Genomic DNA, 19438 nt, shown 5'->3' on the forward strand with positions numbered 1-19438 from the left:
TTAAAAAAAACAAAAAAATTTTATATATATATATATATATATATATATATGAATATACTAGCAGGATATTTACAGTATGAACAGAATGAACGGAGTGAGGTGAATACACTAAGATATATACAGCTATTAAGTTAAGATATTTACAGTATGAACAGCATACTGTTCGTATATCAAAAACCAAGTCATGAAGTAGGATACAAATAAACTAATGGAAACTACAGTTTTATGAAAAAAAATTTTTTTATTAAAAATGTGTTTTAATAAAAAAGTTCTTTGCGTGTCACAGCCTAACAATAGACACTGTAAGTGGTGTAAAAACCCAATATCTGACCATTGGTAACATTAAATACCTAGCCCCTTCTGATAGCTATCTAAGTGGTGAACAGCTCAACTCACTGGTTTGTCTGAAGTCCTTCTATCTCCAGGATGACTCCTTTCTCGTGAAGCTTTGCTGCAGTGTACTTCAGAGACTGTGGCTTCCACTTCTTACTACCCTTATCGTCTCCTTTGCTGTCCAGTTTTATAGATCTGCGTGCATTCCTTGACACACAATACACACATACATATGTAAAATCATCCGTTTACCCAACCATCAACACAACACAGATAATCAAAAGCAAGATTATCATTTACATGCAGTGAGAAGAAATGTTGTGAAAGACTTTTCTGCCACACAAGGAATGAGAAGTATAGGTGTAACTCACTTCCGGTTGAGGTTATCCAGGCAGGTCTTGATGTAGGTATCGTAATAGTTCATCTGGTCCTGGTAGAAGGCCGTTTTCGAGTTGAGTGCTGTCAGTGTCTGCTTGAGCTTCACAAGCTCGGCCTTCCTCCTCTGTCTGTAGCGTCTTTGGTAGCGAATGTCCTGTCAGTTACAGATTTACTTTACAAACTCAGAATCTGAACTGACCTGACTACACTCTGACACGTTGGCACTGGAGACATGCATCTTTCAATGTGAATGAAGAGTGGCTTATGTACCTTTGAGATGTCATTGATAAGATCCTGGTATTTGTTACTAGTAGTGACAAGGCCAGCCTGCTCCAAGTTACGGAGGTTCCTCATGATCTTCCTCTTCTTCTGCTCAAGAGGCAGCTGGCTGTCCTCCAGTACTGCTGGGCTGCTCTTCAGACCTTCTGGTGTCTGAGCATCCTGGACTGCCCGGCGCTCTACAATCTTAGTATGCTCCAACTCCTTCAGGAGCAAAGTCATACAAGAAGTGCATAAAGTGTTAGAACTCTAATTCAGTGCAGTCCTTTCACAGATAAAGATTGCTGTTAGTATATGGGTAAGGAAAAACAAAATAGAAGATATATCACCTGTGGGGCATTAGCCGGGGTCTCAAGAATTTCAGGCAAGGTGTCTCCAGGTTGAATCCGAACCACATCCACTATAAGCTTTTTTGTCCTGTCACACACACACAGAAAAACATAATTTTTACTGTTTCTTTGTTTTATTTGAAGTTTGATGTCACCTAAACCAAATATATATAAAGAAAGCTATATTTCACTGACTTGATTTTAGAAATCTTGTTGGGGAAAAATGTTGTTAGTATCCAGACATGTAGTATGTTTGTTACCACTAACTACAGTCATTAGCAACCACAAGCACTACTCGCCTATATAACATCACCTTCTCTCCATCAACAAGGTTATTTTTAATGTCCAGTTACCTCAAAATCCACTGAACAGAATGCTGAATGTGACATCAAATTATATTTTGATGCAGGCTTGGACCCGACACTGCCACCATATATATGTCTGTATGTTCTACACTGTATTCCTACAACTGGTTTCCCATGTCTTGCTAGCATGATGTGAACACATTATGCAATTACAACCAAATTTAGATGGCACATAACAGATATTAACTCACATTTATTTCACAACTTAAAACAACAAAGAGACCAATTCTCAAATACAGTCTCCTTTAAGAAGACCAGACGGATACATGTTTAGAGGCAAGATAACCCTTACCACCAAGCCCCTTCCTTTTAGGACAGGAAATAATAGAAGAGCCGGAAAGGCAACAAAGACATGCTACTGAGTGACAGCCACAAAGAAACACACACTGTGTCAAAAAGGGTTAAGTACAGTGCATCGCAGGGAATTCGTGGAAATCCCAAACTATATTGTTACTCTAATAATACGGATGATTGCAACATTAAATTGCAATATTGGACAAGCTTGACAACAGGCTTTGCATGAAGCAATTTCTCTCAGCATCCTCCAGCATTAAACTTACTTTGTCATTAGAGTCTTCAAGTCTTTGTCATCTCCTTCCAGTAGCTCAAACTTGCTGGTTAGGGTGAGGGAGATCTCCGTCTTGGCCAGCTGGGTGAGAGCACTCTCTCTGTTTGGGTCATTTGGGTCTACTGCTCCTTCACCTGAAATAAGGCAGTGTATAATTATAAATACAATATAGACAACTTGTGATTAACTTGTGATTAACTTATGATTAATATAAATATAAGTTTGTTTGAGAGTACCGAGCAATGTCTCTACATCAGGGACATCTCCCAGATCCTGCAGCAGCTCATGCAGCAAGTCATTGTGGTCAGGAGAGATGGCCTCCAGATGTTCGAGAAGCAGCTAAACAAGTCCAGACATGATTAGTCTTGTACAAAAAGCTTAAATATTTACTGGGAAATTTGTCATTCAAAAAATGTGTGACCCAGCGAATGAACCTTGTTAAATTCATCCAGATAGAGAAACAACAAAACAGATGTATGGGTCACAGGTGCTAAAGTTTAAGGCCTACAGATAATACAAATGCATAGGTAAAATAAATCATACCCCCATCTACTGTTAACCATGCCGTATCTTTTCTTCACATATCAACCCAACATAAATGATAAAATTATCTTAGTGTGCAAAATGAAGGTTGAGAGAACATCTGTTCAAACCAATATATGTAGCGTCTCTATTGTTAGTCCCTGTGTGAATAGGTGTTGAGTGCAACTGATGACAAAAGGACACAGTTGGACCTACTGACGTCCTTACCACGTCCTTGATTAACACCTACAGGTGAGTTCAAATCTGTTATTAAACAATGTTGGTCACTGTGCTTGGGTTTACCGAGTGAGTATTGATGATCTCCTCTATTGAGATGTAGATGATCGGCTTGCTTAGAGTCACCATATCTGAGTATTCATCAATATTAAACTTCTCCTCAGGTTCAGGGACATCACAGGCTGACTGGAAAAATACCCTGCAAGAGAGATATCAGGAGAGTTTTAGAAGTTAGTGGATATCAGTCTTTGAGCCCCACATACTGACAGAGATCATAGCAAGCATTAGCAAAAAACACAAGAAAATAAACTGTGTAGTCTAAATGCTTATTTTTCTCTAATGTGCATCTGACCTTTTCAGCTAGGGTGAATTACTCATACTAACTTGTTTCCAGAAAATGGACTACGGTCTATGTGAACTTCCAGTAATGATGAGTCAATCACTTTGGCAAAGATAGGGGCTGATAACTGCACACATACTGGCCCAGCCCTTCCAATTTGTGAGTTTGTACAGGTCCATCTGGAGTTCAGTTGATTTTAGTGAACATGTTGCCTACTTACTGAAACAGCTCGTTTCTTTGCCAGGATTACCTCTACTTCCACCATGGCAGCTTAACCTCTTCCTGACCTCACAAGTAAAACCTGTTTATCAACGGGGTTTACTTTATTTTTTCATTGTCTTTAATTTGTTATTAGAAGAAAAAATTGTCTCTCCTTTTGTTTTTTTGCAGATTCAGCTTCACCCAAAACAAAGAGCATAACAGCCAAGTGCCAGAATTGCTTTACCTCATGTGTCGTAATGTTGTTTTTGACCAAGAATCAAAAGCATACTGTATGTAATTAAAACTTACCTAAGCTCAGGATTATTGTAAGATCAAAACATTCTGACGGACAAATCAAAGCTTCTTCAGAAACATTTGTACCAGACTACACAGCATATTTTCTCTTCTTACCTAAACTTGTCATATGTCTGAGATATGTAGTTGTTCATTGGCGTCATATGTGCATTCTCGCCCTCAAACAGCTTATTAGCAGCAGCATGCTGCAGCATCTTTGCCACAGATCCCAGGTTACGACGCTGGTCTAAGTGAAGTTGCCCTCCAGCTGACATGTCGATGATGTCGAAGCCATCAGGTGCCACGATGGCTGGGTTCATGTAGCGGTAGTACAGCAGGTTGCCTACAATCTGAAATAAAAACAAGAGATAAACAAGTCAATAAAATCTTTTGTAAAATGAAATTGCATTCACCTGCTCACAATAATAAAGCATGCTGGACTGTATGAGCAGAATCATAACATACTGTACAGTGAATGGAAAATATAAACATTTATACATCCGAGGGCTTCTACCTTCATCAGCTCATCCTCTGAGGCATCTGGAAACTTTTCATGGAGGCTGTTCTTCAGAACCTTTGCAATGTATCTCATGCCATAACTGCATGCAAAACAAAAAGCATTGATGGGACATCAAACACAAACCAACATGCCTTCACATACTATATGACAAATAATATGGCAAGCTCAGGACAGGGAAAATAAAGGATTTATTCAAAGCATTGATGTTTGTTTGTTTTTTGCTATGAGCATAATCAAAAATTAGCACCATCTAGTGGTATACGGTCTTTTGTAACTTTTGAAATGATAAGTGTTGTTTTTGTGATTTTTTCTAAATAAAAGAAGTAATTATGTCCCAATCATAGGACTGGGTTATTTAGATGTGGCTACTGTAGCACAAAGCACGGTTCTGTTTTTGTGCTTGAGCAACTGACGTAATGATTCCTCGCTCCAAAACAATGACTGCATAGTAATGACAATGTCCCAACATGCAGCTGAAACCTTAATAACCAGAATGAGTGTCTAATGACATGCCAAAACATATGATCATATCCTGTCTAGCCCTATTTTAGTCACATTGCTCTCATCATACTATTCAATAGTAATGTAAAAATAAGACAACAGACAAATACTGTACAACAGGAGGATGATAAAACGGATAAAAGGAAATCTAAATATTTTAGTGCAAGGGTAAAAAAAATGCTGGATAATAAATAAATAATAAAAATGTACAGAGAAAAAACCTTTTCTTTAATCTAATTACTTTCCCCACATAAACACACAAAAAAAAATTATACTACAGCATCAACAAAATCATGCTGACCAATATGCTCAGGCACTGACAAGCAGAACTGTCACAGAAAACACAGTTTTAGTGGACTTTGACACTTAACAGGTCCTGAAACTTACGGGATATTATCCAGTGAAGACACAATGGAGTTCAAGACCTTATCTGTAGCAGAGCGCAGTGCCAAACTGGTTGCCTCCAGCTTGTTGCGTACTTCCTCATGTGACATGGCCTGCTCGGGAGTCACTTCATAAGGCAGCTTGCTGGGGGGCGAAAACAACCGTAGACAAACATTTATGCATGTGTAAGGCTCATTGTTTTCAGTTTTCATAGCTCCACACTAGGGAACTAAACTCAACAAATAGTTTCTAATGCAAACCTAAACTATTAGACTGACTTGCATTTAATGCCAGTCATCCCTGGTATTGATCATGCCAGTATAGTGTAAAAAAAGAAAACTATTGCTTATTAGTGGAAAAGAGTTCCTGAAAGTTACAAAAAAACTTTAAAGTACATATAAGCTTTTAGTAATGTTTTGGAAAACTTCAGCAATAAGTTTTGTACAAACATTATAGAAAATGGCATAAAATGGCTCTTAAGAGAACTTTTTTTTGCAATAAAACAAAACAAAAGAAGCTGTAAAAGATAACTCGAAGGACACATCCTATACCATATATAACAAACCTTGGACCATACTAATGAACATTTATTTTTCATGCAGTATATTTTCCCCTACCTGGCCTCTCCAGTAACCGTCTCTAGCTGGTTGACCCAGGCTTTGTACACATCCACTGGGTTGGTGTTGATGCCTAAATTCTTGTCCTCAATTATGTCTTTTACCACTGGAGCCAGCAGCTGTCTGAGTGTGTTGTGGCCACGTGCACCTCTGTTGAAGCTCACCACCATCTTGATGACTGTTGGGTTCCCCGTCACTATGTCCTGGATCTGGTCCACCTTAGAACTGAGACATACAGACAACATGGTACAGTTGATCAGTAATGCTTGCCAAACAAAACACACAATTTAGTGTACATGCATTTTGGGAATTCAACACTATTATAAGCACCTCACTTATGTACTACCCTATAACCAATACAGCAAGACAATAGTGTAAATAAGTGTATAACTGGTACAGTGGCAAGGTATTGTTTAAGGCTGCAGTTCTCACTTAATTTCCTCCTCCAGAGCTGTCTTGAAGAGTTTAAGCAGCAGGTATTCCTCTCTCTGGTTGGAGGCGTAGTTGTACAAGGTGAAGATCACAGTGTCCATAAACTTAGTGGATTTGTTTTGGGGCATCTGGAAGATCAGCTTGGCCAGGTAGGCTGGATTGGTCTACAGGAGAGGGAAGACAGAACGAGCAGCATGCAACTGCACTTGGATATCCTATAAAACTTGAATAGATGTAAGTTGTAGTTTAAGTCAGGGTTAGATGAGGTAGAGTTTTTTTAATCACCTGTAACAGGTAGAAGAGATGTTGGTAGGCCTCCAGTTTCCTTCTTTTGCCTTTATTTAGACCCTTTATACCCAGTTTGTCTCCTGCAGTCAAGTCGTCTTTACTCGCTTTATTTTTCTTGGTCTTCATTTTCTTATTATGGGACACGACATCCTTTTCAAAGAAACAAACAAATTAATTGAGTAGCCAAACTGAACAGAACAAGATATAACCACAGGAATTTAATCGCAGTCCAGTGTTAGGAACCCTTGCCTAAAAACATGCAATCACAATATGCCTTTCCTTTTCTTGTACACATAAAATCAAGGGTTGCCTACCTGCAGAGAGATCCTGTTCTTCACCAGCAGTCCAATCTTTATGTCCATCAGGTTCAAGTCTTTCTCCATCTGCTGATTGGATCGAATATTGGTGACCACTTCCTCCCTAAGCCGTGTTACTTCCTGCTCTTCCTGAAGGTCCAGGGCGCTCTGCTCCAACAAGTGCACAAACTTGCGCACCACTGAGAGAGGAGGATCCTTGGCCCCAGCTAAAATTTGGCACATGTAATGATATTTTATTAGGATTTCCCCATCATGTATTACATTTCTTTTGTGGACTGGGTTATACAGACAGAAACACATACCACAATATTCTTGGTCAACTACCTTAATATCAACATACATGTAACAAAACACTATCTATCTAACTATAATGCAGCCTTTAAAATCATTAAAAAAACTAATTTAAGCAATGTTGCAATATGAACAATCAAAATTCCAGTCCATTTATAGTCTTACATTACAATATTGATATTATATCAATACGTTGTAGCTCAGCTCTAACTGCAGAACTGTAAAATGACCTTTTCGACTCACTTAGGGTTCTGTAGTCATGTCTGGCTTTGTTGGCCTTTAGAAAAGCCTGGATTTTCACAATTTCTTTTTCCTAAAAACACAGATAAAAGTGAGTCTTAAACAACATAGAATAAAATAAATGCAAAGGATTCCACTGAGTTATATTGATTGATTGTGTTACTCACGTGATCTTTGAAGAAATGCAACCTCTGACTGTATTTACGTTTGGCTTTCCACATTTTCACCACAGACTGGATCTAAAAACACAAGTGTTTAATTTAATGGTTTATGTATGATTTTAGTTTGTGGCTGAGAATTTCAAAAGACTGGCGATTAAGCTTTGTTTACAGTACAAGAAAGGGGTACATAGATTTACAGCTGTCTAGTCACTCAAAAAGTATACTTTTTTATACATTTGTTTTATAAAAGTCAAACAATTTATCACCTTGACAACAGAAGCAACATTTTTCTGAAGCAAATTCATCCTGTCTTTGTACATTTTCCTCTGTTTGTAACCTTTCCAGCAAGCCTGCAGAAAAGAAGACAAAAATATGATCAAAAATGTATCTGCATGCTACAAGTTGTGTGTTGTACATCAGTGAAATTGCAGCATGAAATATTAATTAATAATTTTTTTTTAAATTATCTTTTTGTCTGGATATCTCTATTGATTTATTATTGCTGCAATAGTCCACAACCATATCAGGGATCATTGTAGTTGTACTTGATTGTCTCATTGTGGAGACATACACTACCTGCAATTTGATGACGTGTGGTTCTTGTTGGTGGAGATATTCCATCCTCTGGGCATGCTTTTTCCTGACCAGGTATCCTCTAATCCTCGCCTGCAGCTGGGTCACCAAAGATTCATTGGCCAACCATAACTGTTCCCTGTTATATTCTGCAGTCAGACAGCTGACAACACTCTATGGGAAAAGAATACCATATTATAGTTATTATCTAATCAAATGAATAGTGTGATTTCAAAATGAATATCACTGAATTCATTGTTAAACCAAACAATAAAATTAATCTGATCATTGGGGTGTAACTATGTAAACACAGCATTACGTAATGGAGTAATGAAACTATGCAGTACAGCAGGGGGTACCTGGATTTCCTCTTTACTGAGCTGGCTACCATTGTGTTCAAATCCTTCAGGCTCCTCCCAGGTGCCCTGTCCAGTCTCCAGGTTAAAATAGTAGTCATATCTGTCCTTGATGCAATGTTTTACCCACACACTATCAGGGCTGCCTGGTAGAAAGCAGAAAGTGCACCTTTAGACACAGTGAATGTCACATTGAATACCAAATCTAAAAATAACTGGTGACGTCTTACTGTTTAGGCATCAACACTGACCTTCCTTACTTGTGATGATTGTGTAGTAAGTCTAGTTACCTTCAGTAGCACTGTTTGTTTGTCTCTGCACCAGTTCAGCCTGGTATGTGTCAGCACATTCAGGAAGCACCGCTCTCAGTCCAGCACTGGGAACTTGCAAAGTCTGCAGTGTATTCTGAGAGTCCCCCTCAGCCACCATTCTGTTAATATCAGCTACTGCTCCAGCCACTGGCAAAGTAAACAATATTGAACCAAAAAAGCAGTTGATGAGTCAAAACAAAACAAAACAGCAAAGTAACCGTAATATAAAAACTAGCAAGGGAGTAAGGGATTTTCCATAACAAGCAAGGTGGTATGAAACAATGTGTCTCTCAGCCACAGCAACATAAAATTATGTTGTCAATTCAATGTCAAACATCCATTAATGAGAAATAGGCTGAGCTGCCATATGGCAGAACAGTTCTGAGACACAATATCTGCAGAAAAGAAAATAAATCCTACATGTCTGCTTCAGTAATAACAGAAACTGTCATACTGGTGCTAGAGTATCCATATTTTATAACAAATAAACACATCATGATTCATGTCATATATGTCTCATACATACGTTTATGTTAGTTTTGATACTCATATTTTGGGTCATTATGCTCTACAAATTAAGATTTTGTGTTACCACACTACCAACCTTGCAATAAAGATTACTTTACTACTACATCAGTAAGTAGGAGGATCATAGTGACAGCTGAAACAAACTATAAGTATGAAGTTAGAACAGTAATGAGCCTGCTATGTCAGAGTTATGTGGTTATCTAATGCACATGCTCTGCACAATCAGAATGTAGTACCCGATGTTCCCAACGTATGAGAAGAATTAACTGGACCTGAATTAACTATTGTTAGATATGGATGAGTGAATTTAAACTCTGGGTACATACATGTGAGAGCCTCCTGTTCTTCCTGGTTGGCTGTGTGTATGGCCTCTTGGATTTGGTCCAGCCACAGTACTGCAGACTCATCTCCAGAGCTCTACAATCAGGTAAAAGCACAAGGTCACTTCTCTTTTTTCAGAAGGAGACCAAACTACACCTTAGGTACACACACATACACACACACACACACACACAGTTCACACAATACTAACTTGTTTACAAATTATAAATAGTTTGAAGCAATTCTAGTCAAAAGGTTAATGTCCAAAGTAAGAAATTATTGTAGTTAATGTACATTATGCAAATTCATCAAGTTAGGATTGTGGAGATTTTTGAATATGCCGTATTTTGCTCTACAGCAGTAGCAATTAATACTGTAGCACCACTGATTACAAACACTACACAAGCTGGTGCTGTTAAGAGTAACAGCAAATAATAGACAGTACCATTTCCCCTGTGTCCAGAAGTAAGATCTAAATAAAAGGAAAACATGTCAGTGAAATTGTTGACAATAGTTAAACTACACACATATCCTAACTGCCAACATCCCCTGACAATATAACATCATAACAACCACAAAGAATGTTTGTCCAGCCTGACTTTTGTAGTTATTCACAGGCTAATTTTAGAGAACTGTGGTGGGGACTGGGGTATACCCCTGACCACAGAGCCAACAGGAAGGAAGTCACCATTAAACGCACTGTGCAGACTAAAAGCAGCTTCTTTGTTTATCTTTGCATCTGACCAATAATTTCCCAGCCAGCTCACCATGTACTGAGAGAGCACGGCAGGGTCAGCCTTCCTGACAATCACAGTAATGCGATGAAAATCCCCAATTGTTCATAAAGAAAGTTAGGTTTTTTGTGTGTATGACATCATTTCAGTGTAAGGTTTATGGTACAAACCAGATAGACAATGTACTTGCAGTATAACATAATATTTTTTTTCATTCAGATGCAGAAGCTTACAATATTCCAAAACATCTGTTACAGTAGGGATTCCTCAATTCCATAACTAGGCTGACCAAAACTACCATTAAACTCAAATAAATGCAAAATAATTTTTTCCCCAAAAAAATCTGCATATTAACCTAAACCACAATAAAAAGACTTATTGTAACCATAACAATTTGTTTATGGATCACAGCTATTGATAAAATCACTAAGCCGTGTCCTCCCACCCCGGTGAGTCAGTGGGCAGTTACTGACGCAGGCAGAAGGGAATTCAGTTTTCAAGCCTGAACAGGAAACATGCTCAGCGCACCATACAAACAGACAAGCATCCCCACATCCACTAGCGGGAAGCTGAGCTTGAGTACACACAGTTATCTACTGTTAGACTGCAGAGATGCAAAAGAGCAAATTTCACCGGTGGCGGACTCCTAACATTTACTGAAAAGAAGCAGCACTGAGAGAGTTGAAGACAAAAAAAACCTTCAAAAACTGTTGGATATTGAAACTGGGAAGAGATATGGCCGACCTTGTGCCAGGACTACTCATTTGTTTGATGGCAGTGCAGACCATTCAGCATGATGGTAAGTTTATTATTTTATTATGTCATTTTGATATGCATCAACAGGGTTCATTTTTACAAAACACAGGTTTACAATACAAAATCCCTAAATTATTATAAGAAATATTGCTATACACCTATGTAATAATACGCTGTTTTTACAAAAGGTCAGTTATGACTACATAGAACTGAACAGTACACAACAACAGACAGCATGATCAACTAATTTTGTTTTTTTTAAATTTTATTTAATTTGTTTTTTATTATAAAAATAAAGTTGCTTTAAAGCCTTAAATATAGTTTTTCTACTCATTTATAGGAAATACAACAAGGACCAAAACCAACAGTTCACTTGGAGTGATACCAAAAACCTTCAAGGGGAGCAGATCTAAACATAATCACACAATCCGAGTGCCGGCCCTGCTCTATCCCAGCACAAAGCCTTGGCTGTATGCAAACTCGGAGGAGTCAGTGACAGCGTATACCACAGGGGTCCTCAGCACCTGGGTCATACCTTCATCATACATCCTGGCCATGCTGGTGGGTATCCCCGCCAACGCCTACATTCTGGCCTTCCTCAGACTCAGAGCAAAGTCATTCTCTACAGTAGTTCTTTATCTGAACCTGGCCTTGTCCGACCTGCTGCTCCTGCTCTCCCTGGCACTGCGTGTTCACTACCACTTCAACGGAAACAACTGGATATTTGGGGAAATCTCCTGCAGGCTCATCACAGCCTTGTTTTATGGCAATGTTTACTGTTCAGCTCAAACCATAGCATGCATCAGTCTGAAGCGCTACCTGGCTGTGGTCAAACCGTTTTTGTACAGAAGGCTTGCCAAGACTAAACTGGCAGTGGGGACGTGCTTGGTTGTGTGGTTCCTGCTCGGGGCTGCTATTGTGCCTGAGCTCCTGGTCAGGCAGAGCTACCAGGTTGCCCACCTGGGAGTCACCACTTGCCATGATGTACTTCCCCTAGAAGACAAATCCCATTCCCCGCTAGTGCCATACAGGCTGATGCTGGTTTGTCTGGGCTTCATAGTGCCCTTCCTGATTTGTGTTTATGCCCATGTGGCAATGGTATACCACCTAGGGCAATCTCGTTGTGACTGGACACCGTTTATCAGGGTCAGCACTCTAGTTTTCATCATCTTTGTGGTGTGTTTCTTGCCAAGCAGCATACTGCACATCACCCACTACATCCGTCTGTTTTCTAATGGGGACGACAGACTGTATGGATACTACAGAGTAGCAGTGTGTCTCTGCTGCTTCCACAGTTGTCTGGATCCCTTCCTGTGTATGCTCATTTCCAAGACGGCAGCCTCAGAACTACAATTCATCTCCCTCCACGGGATACCACAGAGACCGGCTGTTATGATGTGAGACTGGATGTGTGAGCACAGAAAAACAACCTCCTTGCTGGACCATTGTTCAGAATTAGCACAGGATTGTTGGGAACCAGCAGGAAAGCACAAGCCCACAAAAATTAAAACTGGACAAGTGGGTCTGTTAGGTCCAAAACAACACCAAGCTCTATGAAGTCAATTTTCAGGAAAAGGAACATTTAGATTGTGAAACCTAAACAAGCCTATTATGCAACACAGAATTAAATACAAAAAACACATGAACAATTACTCTTTCCAGTTTAAAAAGTTCAATATTAAGCAATTCAGATTTATTTATACATGCTATATAAATTAACTCAATTTACAGTCACAATACCTGACAGAGGAGTTGCTTGGTATATTGTAGGACATCATGGTAGTGTTTGGCTGTGGCTGGGTTCACCCCTGTCAACTTGGCTGTAGGGAGGAGCAGGGCTGAAAGCGTCTGCTGATGGTCACCTGAGTTAAGTGCCTCATTGATCTCAGCTATAGCTATGATGCCTGGAGTTAGAAGACAAGAATAATTTCATTTATTGTGTGTTTTCAAAAATCCTCATTGTTGGATCACACCTAATATTAAACATGTCCACAAGCTAAACCACATAACCATAAATCTGAAAGACTTTCTTACGCTCATGCTCCTCATGGACCTGAACGTTGACTGTGTCAATGCATTTTTGAACATCATTCCAGGTGAGAAACTCTTGGCCCTGGGCAAGCGTCTCCATTCGCTGTTTGATAAGAGTGTCAGCATACCTGAGGGAGAGTGCCATGAAGAGGTTCAACAATGTTTCATGACACTACAGTGAATGAACCACTACTCATCAGCTCACCCTAGTGTTAGCAAAATAACAATGAGGACAGAACTCCAGTGGAGTGCAGTGACATCCTAAAGACATCGTTCCTGTGATATCTTCTCACTTAATGTATCTGTCTCTGTTCTGTGTTTATGCACTCTGCAATAAAAAAACAAGAACAAGCAATCAAACTAATTTGTTGCTCTTAAAACCATATTCTACCACCATAATTTAACTTCTATGAATACCACAGTTACTGCAACAACAAAATAGTAATGAATAGAAGGGAACAGGATTACCACTAGCATCAATAGACGTGACAGCAGGGCGATTAGGAGTCTGAGCTTAGCAACAGTCCACTGGCGAGGGTAGAGTTCAGTGTCTTACCAAAAGAGAAGCCTACTGCCACCAAGCTGCCTAATAGTATACATTTGGCTTAACAACTGCTGTTCCTAGCACTTGTTTTATGTACTGCCAATGCCACCATTTGCTGCCACAGCTGTCTGTCCTGCAGCCAGCTTACCTGTTGAGGTTGTCTTGGTCCATGTTGGTGAAGCCCAGAGGAGAGTCTGTCAGTTGCTCAATCACAGCCTGAGGGTCCTTTGTGTCCAGCACCTCGTTCAGCACTGCTACAGCTGACAGCATCTCCACAGCTACACTCAGCTCCTCGTGGCTCAAACCAGACTAATAAACATCAACAGTCTGAATCAAAGGCATGAAGGGATATTTACCTACAGTATATGTCTAGAACTGACTTCTATACTGGTAAGCATATCTGTATCGGCATGTGGGTCCACATGTTAAACAGTCAAAATTGCAAACATGATGTCTCACCCGCCCCCCTTGGAGTTGCAAACTGAAAAGCTCAGTCTGATATAGGTTGGCAGCAGTTTGGTAGACAATTGGCAGTTGTGCCTCAGGATTCATCAGCTCCTCCACCGTCTCCACTGCATTGCCAAGACGAATGGCTGTATTGATTGCTGTAACTGCTTCGAGTTCTGGTAAAGACAATGATCACAAATTGTTGCGTCTTGCAGATAACCCAAATATAATTTCACAAAGGCATCTCAGTTATGAAATTCCATATCTTCCTTACCTTACAATTACATGCTGAAAACCCATATTAAAGATGTATCCTCAACTGTAATAGTGCACAGACCTTACATGTGTACTTGCTTGCTAGTGGGTACATATGTGATTTTCAACTGACCAGTAATTGCTGTTAATAAACATCTATGGTAAGTAACAAATGGTGCTTACTTCGTTTCTCTGCCTCAGAAAAGTCATTACAAGAGCTGACAACTCTCTGAATCTCCTCTTTGTCCACCATCACAGCCTTCCCTCCATCCTGCAGCACAAAGATTAGAGTACATTAGAGAGATACTACTAAGATCCCATGATTTTTTGCATTTTTTAATGCAGGGCTTGGAGGGCACAGAGCCTGCCAGTGTCCATTCCATCTAAAATTACAGTGGCTGATACATTTTTTATTCTTTGAAGGTGTGTTTAGGCTTTTTTTAAAATACAATACAATGTATTTTTTGCCTGACTAGTGAAGCAGCACGACAGCAACAGCTACAGTTCTTCATCTGTGTCTACACTGCATCTGTTAAGCCAATGAACTGCTGTGTGCTCAAATGGAAGTGGACCTGTTTGGTCAAACAAAAAACTGAAAAATGTCAAGTTTAGAAAGGGTGTCAAAAACAACACTGCATGTGTTTCCCTATAAATGTGTATGCTTTTTCTGGCCATTTCCAACTATGGCCAAAGTACTTCCTTTATCCCAGTCTAGCCATCTAATACAGGCTTATTCATTTAATACTCTCAACAACTACAAATAAATTACAATCAAACTCTGTATACCTTGGATTTATGCTGGCAGTAGGTGGTAAAATGTTCCAGGTACCACCGACCATTTGATTCTTGAACACCAAGCAGGGCCAAAGCTTCAAGCCTAAGTGCAGCCAACAGAGCAGCCTGGTCCTGGTTCGACACCGCTTGATTCACCTGCTTTACTGCTGCCTGGACTGGAGACAGAAAATGTATTTTGGATAAGTACTGAATTTGATGGAATTAAAAAAAATAATAATTAATTGCACATTCTCTCCATGTTTCTTCAAAGTTCACATATGTCCTGTGTTCATATGCACCAACACTGTATGACATTTTTGTCCATGCAAAAGGAAGACATTCATGGTTGTTAGGGAAAACCCTTACTGTTGACAAAGTCAAGGCAGCCCTGGATCTCCTGCTGAGTCAGAAGCTCCTCATAAACATCTCTTTCTTCAGTAGCAACCGAGGAGCGCTAATTTAGGGAGACAGAGGAAAATAAAATAATATTATCATTTCATTTTATTATAGAATATTTAATTTGTACCTGGTACCATTATTTTTTTCCCCCATTCATACCAATTTGCATATTTTACATATCACATTTCAGCCACTACGTTGAAATGGACAGTCTCCTGTTTGTACTTTGTACAGTATTTGTAAAGAGAATGGGAGGCGAGATGCCGGATGGTGTGGACGGTTTGTGTTTGGTGAAGTACAGCTGACACTGCAGCCACTGGAATGTGCTGGCAAGGCCTGTGGAGTGAGTCAGTGCAGGCCACCCCTTTCAGACCTTAGTGTGGATATCTCTTCAGTTATTATAGTTGTGTCAGTACTAGACACTTCAGTCAGATACGTCGGATCAGAGCAACATTTTTGGCGTCACTCAAATTTCATTTCAATGTTTATATTCTTCTAATTTCAGTTCAGTGGCATCACTTTCAGACCAACACAGAAGGATAAACATCACTTGGTGGTCAACTTAAATGGGTCAACACAAACTCACACACAATACTTTGAAACCCTTCTCCAAACTTGAGTTTAACGCAGATGAGACATTGCATACAGTAGCTTTAGCAGCTTTTTAATTTAATATGAATGTTATTTAAATTATATGTATGCATGTAATATCAGACTGATCCGGAATGAGTGAAATAGAGAGTGATAGAGATTGGTGAAGCGAGCAAGAGAGCAAGCAATAAAGAAAGAAAATAACCAAACTTCACAAAAACACCAGAGGCTTCTCACCCTCCCTGAGGACTGATTCTGCTTACGAGCCTTGGCCTGGCTCAGTGTGTCCTGGTAGTCTTGGGCAAGAACTTCCTGGGTGTTCCTCAGCATTGCGTTAGGATTATTCAAAGCACCCATTGTCACAGATGTCTGGCCTCTGTCAACCGCCTCATTGATGGCAATCACAGCAGCATGCACTGAGGACAACAGAGTGTGTGCGAACATTTTAGCATTAGCTAAAATATTAGGAGTTTCTGGCAAAAACATCAATAAAGAATTAGTTAAAAGGTCGAAGGACTTACAAGCAGCCTCATCCACTGAAAGCTCATTGGCCAGGATTCCTCCAATCTTACTGAAAGCTGGCATTTGAATGCCATACTTCTCCAGCTCACTCCTCATGTTACTGATCTCTTCCTCTGGAAGACAGATATATACAGATTGCAGGGGAAATGCTACAATATACTGGATACGATTTAATTTCCTTTTAGAGTTTCTGTATGCATGTCTCAATAAGAAATTTCATAAAGAAACAAACAATATTACTGTCCTAGAATAGTTTGACACCATTGGGAGGCATGTGCACGTACACTACACTTTCTTGCACTTCTCTTACAGGAATACAGCTCCATGGTGCTACTAGAGGTCTAAAACTCTACAGGGAAACTTTAAGCAGTTGAGAAAAACTATAATATACAATACACTCAGGCAACACTGATATTTTCCCCAGAGTTAAGTTTAATATTGTTAAAACTGTGATGTGATGTGAGTAGGCCGTGAGTCTTCCAATGTAAATCCAATGTCAAAAGCTTTGAAGGTTGGTTCTTTGCATGTCCTATTATTTGAATGGCTGCAGGGGATATTTTGCTGAACCGAAATGTTGGATAATTTAAACATCTAAATTAGAGAATCCTCATAAAACTTTACATGCTTGAGAGCACCTTTTTCAATTAAATTCCAACACTACCAGTAAATAAAATTACCTCCTACACACAGAGAATTTGTTATAAATTAACACATGCACAACTAGGTGAGTACACATCAGTATTTCAATTAGCCCAGAGGCAAGATTTACCCTTCATTTTACAAGCAATTAATAATAACTTGCATGTTTCATCTCCTATTTAAACAGGCGCATATACACAGTTTTATATATAACTTTCAGAAGAAGCTGGTATTACCTGTAAAGGCCACTTTTCCGAGCAGGTCCTGGATCTGTGGTGCAATGCCCAGTTTGTACAAGTACAGGCTGAAATAAACCATATAGGGTGTGAGATTTACTCATAAATAAGGAAGCACTAAGAAGCTTGAAGGTATCGAATAGTTTGATATCATGACACTGAAACTTTTTTGGCCATTTTTCCCTCCTGATTGCCATTTCTCTTGTTGGCCTATAATCCACCATATTCCAGCCTATGTCACACTTTCACCACAGGGGGGTAGTGTTGACTTGCATTACAACAAACACTACTTGGCAGCAGGCTCAGTCCACCACCAAGCATTGGATACAACAAGCAGGTGGCTGGAAAGTTCATAAAACTTTCATCTTCCCGCAGGTACCTGATAAGTGGTAATGAATTATAGATATTTAAGGCAGGTCTGGAATCAGCACAGTTCTTAATGGAGCAGCTGTAGTAGCTGCTCATACTGGCCTTTGGTCACGGTGTGTGTGTACACATGAAATGCCCTCTGTCCTTGGGACACAGGGGGCTTCAGACAGCTATCTAAACTCGGCTCATACAAAGGGTAATGTTTTAACATGCAGGCAGCTGATTCAGTCTGAGATACAAACACAGTAACAGCTGACTGGGGTTAATGAAGGTGGCTGATTACAAGCCACAGGGGTTATAGACAATCAGCTGACTAGCCTGGAGCAACTACTGTAGCTCTCTCCAAACTGTGGACTGTTTATTTCCATGTTTTCCTCTTCATTTTAGACAAGCAATGAAGTTCTACATCTCTGCCCTTTCAGTAAAGATGTAGGGCTTTATTCGCATTTCTTCTAAGCTACGTTCTTTCCAAATTAGATTGTGTTCCCTTTCAATTTTCCACCAGCATCTGCTGCTTTGCCTCCATATCTGCATGTGTGTACCCAGGGAAGCAGAGCATTCACTGGGTCCTTGTGGGACTTAAGCTGGACTCGCAGGAAGGAAGAGCACGTGTGTGCATAAGAAGGGAAGGAAACCAATTCTCTCAGGACCTGACCATAACACTACAACAGAGAAAACAATCCTAGCAGCTCACATAACCACTCCTTAAATCCGTGTTTGGCTGACTGGACGGGTCAGACAGATAAAATTGGGTCTTTAGTTCATTCAAAAATGAGGACCAGAAGATGTCATTCTCAAGCCACCCACATTATAGTGACATTACCAAAATTTATGTTGAAGTATTACAACATTTTTCACAAACCCGAAACCATGACCAACCCTTTGTGGTTAGAGTAAACAGTTGAGTACTCCCAGAAAGCCCCTGTGTTCAGGCTGTATAGAGATTTAATCAATGTGCATAAAGTGTTTATGCTCATCAAGGTGTTCAAAATGAACAAAAAAAAAAAAAGTAACAGAATCTAAGAAAACTGAATTGCTAATTAGCCCATTATTAAAAATTGGCAATTCAGAGACTGAAAGCATGTGAACTTGCCACATTGCAGCAATAGCTGCTTATATCTAAATGCATTGTGCTGTATAATATAGCCTTGACCTATTTAAGACAAATCATAAAAAAGGTCTGTGTTTTACAAGATGCACTCTGCCTTACCTAAGTAGAAATAACATTTTCCAGTTCCTGTTTCATATCACTTTCAAGTACCATTTCTGTTTTTGACATATAGATTAGAGGTTGAACTTAATGGGCACAAAAAGAGGCCTGAACCCCACAAAATTAGATTAAAAAAAAAATGTTAGGTTATTCAGTATCATACATTTGTCATCCTAAATATGATAATTTCTGTAACTTGAATACAGTGCTGTGTGCATGGCAAAATAACCACTACATATCCAAGT

The 19438-nt window shown here is 39.5% G+C and overlaps 2 protein-coding genes across 3 annotated transcripts in view; one reads left to right on the forward strand and one right to left on the reverse strand.

Annotated features, from left to right (window-relative positions):
- Positions 1–19438, reverse strand: part of iqgap2 (IQ motif containing GTPase activating protein 2) — a 33068-nt gene that overhangs the window by 1867 nt on the left and 11763 nt on the right. Inside the window, exons 6-37 of one of the 2 annotated variants that reach the window (XM_035658538.1) lie at positions 17615–17682; positions 16739–16852; positions 16455–16633; positions 15594–15681; positions 15240–15403; positions 14637–14724; positions 14211–14374; positions 13900–14060; positions 13211–13335; positions 12917–13080; positions 10132–10158; positions 9692–9782; positions 8817–8984; positions 8530–8672; positions 8174–8344; positions 7864–7947; positions 7604–7675; positions 7440–7509; positions 6903–7111; positions 6586–6738; positions 6301–6464; positions 5869–6093; positions 5255–5395; positions 4361–4445; positions 3964–4196; positions 3078–3210; positions 2489–2591; positions 2245–2386; positions 1320–1407; positions 982–1194; positions 705–865; positions 397–540 (exon numbers count right to left, since the gene is read on the reverse strand). In XM_035658538.1, coding sequence (XP_035514431.1) covers positions 397–540; positions 705–865; positions 982–1194; positions 1320–1407; positions 2245–2386; positions 2489–2591; positions 3078–3210; positions 3964–4196; positions 4361–4445; positions 5255–5395; positions 5869–6093; positions 6301–6464; positions 6586–6738; positions 6903–7111; positions 7440–7509; positions 7604–7675; positions 7864–7947; positions 8174–8344; positions 8530–8672; positions 8817–8984; positions 9692–9782; positions 10132–10158; positions 12917–13080; positions 13211–13335; positions 13900–14060; positions 14211–14374; positions 14637–14724; positions 15240–15403; positions 15594–15681; positions 16455–16633; positions 16739–16852; positions 17615–17682 — 4335 coding nt within the window. The remainder of the gene's footprint in view (positions 1–396; positions 541–704; positions 866–981; positions 1195–1319; positions 1408–2244; positions 2387–2488; positions 2592–3077; positions 3211–3963; positions 4197–4360; positions 4446–5254; positions 5396–5868; positions 6094–6300; positions 6465–6585; positions 6739–6902; positions 7112–7439; positions 7510–7603; positions 7676–7863; positions 7948–8173; positions 8345–8529; positions 8673–8816; positions 8985–9691; positions 9783–10131; positions 10159–12916; positions 13081–13210; positions 13336–13899; positions 14061–14210; positions 14375–14636; positions 14725–15239; positions 15404–15593; positions 15682–16454; positions 16634–16738; positions 16853–17614; positions 17683–19438) is intronic. The other variant, XM_035658539.1, reaches the window with a different exon arrangement.
- f2rl2 (coagulation factor II (thrombin) receptor-like 2) lies at positions 10990–12892 on the forward strand. The gene is made up of 2 exons (XM_035658540.1): positions 10990–11219; positions 11517–12892. The coding sequence occupies exons 1-2, from the start codon at positions 11156–11158 to the stop codon at positions 12575–12577; spliced, it is 1125 nt and encodes a 374-aa protein (XP_035514433.1). The 5' UTR covers positions 10990–11155; the 3' UTR covers positions 12578–12892.

This window comes from Morone saxatilis, unplaced genomic scaffold, assembly GCF_004916995.1.
Source record: "Morone saxatilis isolate NCDOM2014 unplaced genomic scaffold, NCSU_SB_2.0 Contig16, whole genome shotgun sequence".
In the NCBI taxonomy this organism is placed as follows: Eukaryota; Metazoa; Chordata; class Actinopteri; family Moronidae; genus Morone; species Morone saxatilis.

Bases quoted from the DNA above. Each gene is read 5' to 3' on its own strand.
- f2rl2 (XM_035658540.1), top strand. From the start codon at position 11,156: ATGGCCGACCTTGTGCCAGGACTACTCATTTGTTTGATGGCAGTGCAG. The intron at 11,220-11,516 runs GTAAGTTTATTA...ACTCATTTATAG, and splicing joins GCAGACCATTCAGCATGATG to GAAATACAACAAGGACCAAA.